The following is an 8,158-nucleotide window of genomic DNA, read 5'->3' as shown; positions in this document are numbered from 1 at the left end:
CCCCCCCCAGCGCCTTCTGACCAGACGCTTGAAAGCAGTGGAGCTAGGATTAAAGCCTGGACGTCTGGCTCCGAAGCTTCTGTTTTTCCACCTTGGCTGAATAGCCTTCTGTTGCTTTGGAATAAGGGCCCACCCATTGAATTTGTTTTTTTTATTTATTTTTATGAATAGGTAATTCATTCACAGGGTACAGAATTCCAAAGGTACGAAAGTGTACACAGTAAAAAGTCTCCTTCCCACCCCTGACTCCCGACCACCCAGTTTTCCTTCCTGGGCCCAAACACTATTTTGTTTTATGTGTGTCTCCTCTGAGAAGCTGTGTGTGTGTGCAAGCAGAAAGTATGTAGGTCACACACACACACAGAGCAGGTACTGTGTCTAGAGGCAAGGGTCCTGAGGTGATGGAGGGCATCTGAGGTGATGGAGGAGGTCCTGGGGTTGATCTCATAGCTTCCTCCATGAGGAGCCTGGCAAATACCTGAGCACCTGAAGAGAAAGAAGGCTGGGGTCCCCTGGAGAGCCCTAAACAGCCCCTAGAAGTATTTCAAATTACTGGAGTCTGGAGTTGGCACATCTCAATCCCGGCTCTGCCCCAATCTTCTCTAGGGCTCAGTCTCCCCATTTGTTCAGTGGGTGTTTGTCCGGAGGCTGTCCCGGGTCTGCTTCTGGAAGAGCAGAGTTGGGAAGCCGGGGAGCCCAAGGTCCTCTCTGCCCAGCGGGGTCATGGGCACGGGTTCCCTGGGTGGGCAATCGGGCCCCTCCCTCACAGGCACACCATGGAGCTGGGGATGGGGGTGGGGTGGGAGAGAAACAGAGGAGGCCTGTCCTCAGGCTGAGGGGGCCTCTGGCAACAGGTTCCTGTGTGGTTCCAGGCCAGAAGCCCAGCCTAGCTCATGACAGAGAGGCCTTTCATGGGCCCTGAGTCTTGGGGCGGGGCAGGCTGGATTGTGGGAGCCACTCAGGTGGAGCAGTGCCTGAGAGTCTGCATGTGGCAGAGTGGAAGTGGAAGAAATCTGGGAAACACCAGGCCCCTTCCAGTTTGCAGATGAGGAAACTGAGGCCCAGTGAAGGGCCAAGGAGGTGTCTAAAGCTGCCAAGGGCAGAGAGGGAGTTAGAACCCAGGGCTCCTGTCTCCAGTGTGTCAGCACATGGCTGCTGTTGAGCTCAGAGAACACTCCATGGTGGGTGTACAAGAGTGCTGGGGGCCACTGAGGCAGCTGGGCTGGGTGAGGGGCAGTTACCCCAGACTCATGAATATGGGGACCCCTCTTGTGCCTCCTTAGGAACGATCCCGGAGAAACGCTGCCCAATGCCACTTTCTGTCTCATCCCTGGCCACCGACCTGAAGCCTCACACTTCCTCCAAGCTCTGCAGGTATGAGCCAGCTTGGGCACCCCATTCCTCAGTCTCCCCGGCAGGTGCACTGGCCCTTACCTGTCTAGTTCTTTACTCTGGAGCTCAGCTTGCCTGTGGCCCTGCTCACACCTCCTGTAGAACAACCCTCTGTCCCTGCTCCCCCACCTCTAAAAGGAGCATTTTTCTTCCTCTCTGCCCCTTTGCTTCTAACAGCATCAGCTACTGCCTTGTACACCATGCCGGAGGGGGGCTGAGTGTGTGCAGGGTGGAAATGGGCCCCCTGCTGACTGCCCTGTCCTCCAGGCCGGCTGCATCCCCGTGCTCTTCAGCCCTCGCTGGAAGCTGCCCTTCTCGGAGGTCATTGACTGGACCAAGGCAGCCATTGTAGCTGATGAACGGCTCCCACTTCAGGTAGCTCAGGACCTTGCCTGTGGGGTGGAAGAAACCCTTGGACTCCTGAACTCCAAGCTAGTTAGTCCTCATATCTATCCCTCCACCCAATCTATATATTTTAACAAGTTTCCTCCAAGCTCCAAGCTTCTCTGAAGGGTTCCCAAGAAATCAGATGGAGATAGAGACTCTTGAGGGTATGAAGAGCAAGTCCCGATCCTCTTTCTGCCTCCATTTCCCCATGTGGAATATTAAACCATATGATCTCCACAGGGCCTAGCTCTAGTGACTGTTTATAAAACACCCAATTTAAGGGAAAGCTACAAAACAACCCCAAATCAGACTGTGGGACTTGGGATGAGAAAGCAAAAATGCACAGCAGACTCTGCCGTCTGATGAAAACTAATTTTCCCTGGCGCTGAAAAACATGCGTGGCTCTGCCTGGCATCCTCTGGGGACAGAAAGTGGCACAGAGTTAATAAAAGCCATCATCTGGTCACCGAGCCTCCGCATGGGCCCAGTACCCCGTGAGTGCCGTCTAATTTAATCCCTCCCTGCACCCTTGGGAGATACCGTTATTCCCCTTTCACAGATGTGGAAACAGCCTTGTACAGTAGCATAATTGCAGGTTATGAAGTGGCCTTTAAACACAGCTGGTGACCCCTGAACTCAGTTGCCACATTGGTTACGAGTGGTTACAAGTGGCCATCGGCTCTCTCACTTGAGATCTGTGGGAAGAGAACAAACATCTGGTTCCAGAACATCCAACCTCAGTTTCCCCCTTCCAGGGCCTGACAAAGTCCTGTCCTCCCTCTGTGCCGCAGGTCCTAGCCGCCCTGCAGGAGATGCCCGCTGAGCGGGTTCTTGCCTTACGGCAGCAGACACAGTTTCTATGGGACGCCTACTTCTCCTCAGTGGAGAAAGTCATTTACACGACTTTGGAGGTGAGGGGTCACCTGTCAGGGGCCTGGCGCAGACTCCTGCTTCCTCCCACTCCCCCCCTTGCTTTCCTTTTCTTCCTGGACACCTCTTTCCAGTGTTGGGGTTCCTTCTTTGATGATGGTTCCGATTGGACTGTGAGATCGTGGGCATATTTCTCTGCAGTCTTGACCTGGTTTACACCTGTTGTGGCAAATTGATTCAAAGCATGTGCCAACTGTAGCTGAGGGCAGTGACTGCCTGGGGTGCTTGGGTAGGGAGAAAAAAAATCTCAGATTCTTCTGATTCTGTGTCCAGAATGGCGTGACCACTTAGCCAAGGCTGCCTGGAAGGGGGGAAGAAGGGGAGGTGTGGAGTCAATGGTGCAGACCCCTCTCAAGGACAGCCTCTCCTCTGCACTTCTCAACCTTTCTGCCCACCTTGGGGCCTTGGCATGGCAAAGCCTGAAGGAGGGTGCTGGGTTGTGCCAGGTCCTCCTCCAGGCCCTGTCCTTTCACAGATTATTCAAGACCGGATTTTTGGTGCATCTGCTCACCCCGCACTGCTGTGGAACAGCCCCCCAGGGGCACTCCTGGCCCCGCCCACTTTTGCCATGAATCCCGGGGACTTCCCCTTCTACCACCTGCAACAGGGTATGTCCTGGGGAAAGGACAGCTTGAGGTCCCCTCAACTCTCCTTGGGTCTGTCCCCGCCCTGTCAGGATCCTGCCTGAGCCTATAACATCTCTACTGGATCTTGGGGTCCTCATTCAGTTCACTCTGAATGGAAGACCCCAAGACAGTTTGCTCTGTCTTCTTCCCTCCTAAAAGCCTGTGTTTTCTTTCTCCAGGCTCCCACTCTGAGGAGAGATTCAGCGCCCTGATCTGGGTGGGAGCTCTTGGCCAGACCCCCCTGAAGCTTATCCAGGCAGTGGCAGGCTCCCAGTACTGTGCCCAGGTTTGTTCCCTTGGCATCTGGATGGGGTCGAGGACAAGAAACAGACCAGGGCCCTGGTAGAGACCTAGGCCCCAAAGATGATCATATATTTTGTGGGGGAGATGTGGGAGGATTTCATGCTCCCTTCCTCTCCTCCTGGAGAGGATGGAGAAGTAAACATTCACTCACTCATTCATTCCTTCATTCACTAACTCATTCATCAGGGATTTTTCTGAGCCAAGCCCTTGGATCAATGCTGAGGATGCAAAGAAAAAGGAAGAGAGGATTCTGCCCAGAATTTGGGTTCCCCTAGCATTTGCTGGCATACAGGCTGTCAAATCTGGCTTCTAGGAAAGTCAGAGGGAAGGAAGCTCAACCAGAGCCCAGGAGGAACCGCTCCAGAGGGACAAAGCCAGTGGAGAATGTAAACCTTAGAGAGGATGCAGCCGAGCATGGGGTCAAAGTCAAGGGTAGGGACCACCACAACGGCACCAAAATGCTTGCCTGCCAGAAGGCCAGAGGCAGGGGCAGGGCATCAAGAAAAGGACCTTGGATCCTGAGCACAAACATAGGAGAGGGCATGCTTCTGGCCCCTGCTGTTTCCACTCTGAGAAAGGCCCTTCCTGGGCTCTCCTCTGCCCCAGACCCAGGTCTCATCGATGCCCTCCACTTTCTTCCTAGATTGTGGTTCTTTGGAGCAGTGAGAGGCCACTCCCGCCCAGGTGGCCGGAGTCAGCAGTGCCCTTGACAGTCATTGAGGGGCGCAGGAAGGTGAGGAAGGGGTGGGACATGGAAGGGATGGGCTTGTGGGGGTGATTTGGGAGAGCACACACACGTGGAGTGTTCCACTCACTTGGTCCTGAGCTGAGCTGCATTTCAAGGGGAGGGGGTGCGGTCCCTAAAGAAGTTGGATCATGGGCTCTGCTAAGGTCTACAATCTATGATTCTTTCTGCTCCTTGGTCCTGGTAGCTGTGTTTCCAGAGCACTGGGGTTCCTGTGATGAGAGAGGCAGAGGAGAGCATGGATGTCCCAGAAGAAAGATGAGGAGAACCCTGGGATCCTGGGGGAGTCTGAACAAAGGGCAGGAAATTGGGCTGGAAAGGGGTGGTTTCTGTGAACCTGAGTGAGACCTTGCGCTGGCTGTGTACTTTGTGGTACAATCTTTCACCTCTACACTTGTTTTTTTTTTTTTTTTGTTTATTTGTTGCTGCTGTTGTTTTTTGTCCATTGTGGGGCTTGAACTCTGGGCTTGGGTGCTGTCTCTCAGCTCTTCAGCTCAAAGCTAGTGCTCTACCACTTGAGCCACAGTACCACTTCTGGTTTTCTGAGTGGTTTATTAGAGATAAGAGTCTCACAGACTTTCCTGCCCAGGCTGGCTTTGAACCACAATCCTCAGATCTCAGCCTCATGAGTAGCTAGGATTATAGGCCTGAGCCACCAGCGCCTGGCTTTAGACTTGTTTTTAATTTTTATTGTTATTATAAGAGGGTTACGGTTACATAAATAAGGTTAAGAGTACATTTCTTTTTGGACAGTGTCACCGCTTCCCTTGCTCTCTCCCTTGTTTTTTTTTTTTGGGGGGGGGTCCAGTCATGGGGTCTAAACTCTGGGCCTGGGCGCTGTCCCTCAGCTCTTCAGCTCAAGGCTAGCACACTACCACTTGAGCTACAGCACCACTTCCGGCTTTTTTTTTCTGTTTATGGGTGCTGAGGAATCAAACCCAGGGCCTCATGCATACAAGGCAAGCGCTCTACCACTGAGCCACCTTCCCAGCCCCCCCCCTTTTTTTTAAATGAGGATGTTTGCCAGCCCCTTTTTAGGTTGATGCAAAGAGAACCCAAGATCTTAAAACTAAATAACCTCTGGGTACCAAGGGCTCAGGCCTGTAATCCTAGCTACTCAGGAGGCTGAGATGTGAGGACCATGGTAGAAAGCCAGCCCAGGCAAGGAAGTCCATGAGACTCATCTCCAATTAACCAGCAAAGAGTTAACAGTGGAGCTGTGGTTCAAGTGGTAAAGCACTAGCTTTGAGCAGAAAAAGCTAAAGGACAGTGCTCCAGCGCTAAGTTCAAGCCCCAGTGCTAACAAAACAACTAACGACACCAGCTAAAACCGTGAACTGCTCCATTTGACCAAAGAGCAAATTGAAATCCAGAGATAAAATGAGCTCTTGGCAGCCTTGCCATACTCACGACCGTTCCTGAAGGACTCCTACCTGTTATTAACTCAGTCCTGTGACTGAGTTATCCTTACCCTCTCTTACTGCAGGCCAGTGATCGCTTCTTCCCATACAGAGCCATCAGCACCAATGCCATCCTCAGCCTTGACTCTTACATCAGTCTCTCCACAAGTGAGGTGAGATCGAGGCTCAAGGGGAACCCAGTGTGGTGAGGACTGAGTCTCCCCCTCAGATTCCCAGAATTGGGAGGATCAGAGGTCCTAAGATCCAACCTCTTGCTTTGGAAACCACCATAGCTAGCCAGTGAGTGGGTCACCCCTGTAGAAACTCAGGAGAGGCATAACACCAAGAGCGGGAAATGTTACACTTGTGGCCAACTCCATTCCTTCTCCCCTGAGCCCTGCTTCAGCTCTTTAGCCAGGCTGGCCTTGCTAAAGGAACAATGATGTTCCTTATTAGTCAAGAAGTCCTTCATCGCAGCTCACTTAAATCCCTCTCCAGGTGGACTTTGCCTTCACCGTGTGGCAGAGCTTTCCAGAGCGGATGGTGGGCTTTCTGACATGGAACCACTTGTGGAATGAGGCCCAGGGTGTCTGGGGCTACACTGCTAAGATGACCAATGAATTCTCCATGGTTCTCACCACAGCTGCCTTTTACCATAGGTACAAATGCTGGCCCTAGTATAAGATCAGTGGGTGAGAGACTTTGAGATCCAGGTTTAAGGCTCAGAGCTGCCATTTCCCAGTTCTGTGATTCTGGCAAGTCTCCTCACTTCTGTTGAGTGTCAGTTTCCTCATCTGTAAAATGGGGTATATTTGCCTCACATTGCTGTTATAGTTACCCAGTAAAGTCACAGGACAAACGTGTAGCTAGTGTTGTTTTAAGTAGAACCATTTATCAGACAACAGTGTTAGAGTTGGTATTGGTGATGGGTTGACAAGAGAATGGTTCTGATGCTTTGTAAATGTGGGTTTCATGGTCTGGGGATCATCCCAGACCTATTGGAAGCTTCCTGAAGTCATCAGTTGTGCATAACACATTAGGAGTGTTGGGTTGGGGCCTGGAGGGTCTCTTTAAATGGGTTTTAAAATATTCATTCTCTGTAATCTGGAGCCTTTTGTAGACTTATCTAGGAGCTCTCAGGGAACTTGCAGTAGAGTGAAGAATAACACTCCTGTTATGTGAGGCTTACTCTGGGCAACCTGAGCCTGGTTAATCTACCGCATTTCCTAATGCTGTGCTTGAAGTGGCCACATCCCATGGCTTTGAAACCTGGTCTGTATCAGAATTTAGACCCTGGCAATCAGGTTGTGCGCCTCCAGGAGATGAGGGAGGGAGAATGAGAGGGGGGGGGTGGGAGAGAATCCCACCCCACAGAGACACAGCATTGCCTGAGGACAAACTAGGGAACAAATGAGCACTACTGACACTTGAGACAGGTCTTTCTGAGAGTCACCAGGGGGCTGAGCAGCAGGGCTTTCAAATAAGTGGTGAGGATGGGGGTCAAAGGGAGAGACTTTAGCAGGGAGAAAGGTGTGCACGAGGCTGCAGCCTCTCCCTGTCCTCCTCTCCCCACTTACCCAGATATTACCACACTCTCTTCACCCACTCCATGCCCAAGGCTCTGAGAACCCTGGCAGATGAGGCACCCAGCTGTGCAGACGTACTGATGAACTTCCTAGCAGCAGCCGTCACCAAGCTGCCCCCCATCAAGGTGCCCTATGTCCGGAGGCACCCGGACACTCCACTGGTGAGCGCTGGGGGGAGTGGGTGGGCACTGGGAGAGCACCCGCTGGGGGAGGGAGGGAGGGAGGGCTTCCTGCCCCTGTCTAATGCCAGTCCTTGCTGAGGGGGTGGGGTGGGAGCTCAGAACAGAGAAACCCATCTATGTATTTACTCCTCACCTCTTAGGCTCCCGCGGGTCCCGGGACTGGGCAGGAGCCGCAGCTCCTGGCTGGTGACTGCATCAACCAGGTGGTGGCAGAGTTCGGCCACATGCCCCTGGTGTCCTCGCGCCTGCGTCTGGACCCCGTGCTGTTCAAGGATCCCGTGTCAGTGCAGCGCAAGAAGTACCGCAGCCTGGAGAAGCCCTAGGGAGCCGCCCCGGGGGCCCCAGCAGCCTCAAGACACCTGCCTGCCCGACAGCCAATCCTGACAGTCCGTGGGCCAAGGGTCCGCTCCCGATCAGCCAATCAGGGCAGACATTTCCCGGGGGCGGGGCCGGCAGTGCGGGTGGCTGGGTGCTCCCCGCGGCTGTGTCTCCGCCCGAGCGGACCCCTCTCATCCCTTCTTCGCCCACCCTCCACCCCCTGCCCCCGAGCTGCTTGCTTCTACTTGTCTTTCAGGTCCTCGCCTGAGCCTCACGTCCACCCCCGGGG

General features: G+C 53.4%; 1 protein-coding gene across 1 annotated transcript in view; it reads left to right on the top strand.

Annotated features, from left to right (window-relative positions):
- Extl1 (exostosin-like glycosyltransferase 1) overlaps positions 1 to 7,874 on the top strand; it is a 12,543-nt gene extending 4,669 nt beyond the window's left edge. Inside the window, exons 2-11 of the mRNA XM_013033661.1 lie at positions 1,284 to 1,374; positions 1,660 to 1,767; positions 2,571 to 2,690; positions 3,185 to 3,317; positions 3,515 to 3,621; positions 4,282 to 4,371; positions 5,870 to 5,956; positions 6,282 to 6,442; positions 7,365 to 7,530; positions 7,692 to 7,874. Of these exons, the coding sequence (XP_012889115.1) occupies positions 1,284 to 1,374; positions 1,660 to 1,767; positions 2,571 to 2,690; positions 3,185 to 3,317; positions 3,515 to 3,621; positions 4,282 to 4,371; positions 5,870 to 5,956; positions 6,282 to 6,442; positions 7,365 to 7,530; positions 7,692 to 7,874 (1,246 nt within the window). The remainder of the gene's footprint in view (positions 1 to 1,283; positions 1,375 to 1,659; positions 1,768 to 2,570; positions 2,691 to 3,184; positions 3,318 to 3,514; positions 3,622 to 4,281; positions 4,372 to 5,869; positions 5,957 to 6,281; positions 6,443 to 7,364; positions 7,531 to 7,691) is intronic.
- The last annotated feature ends 284 nt before the right edge of the window (positions 7,875 to 8,158 follow it).

The sequence above is a fragment of the Dipodomys ordii genome, unplaced genomic scaffold (assembly GCF_000151885.1).
Source record: "Dipodomys ordii isolate 6190 unplaced genomic scaffold, Dord_2.0 Scaffold6, whole genome shotgun sequence".
NCBI lineage: Eukaryota > Metazoa > Chordata > Mammalia > Rodentia > Heteromyidae > Dipodomys > Dipodomys ordii.
This window is presented reverse-complemented; position numbering and strand designations above follow the sequence as displayed.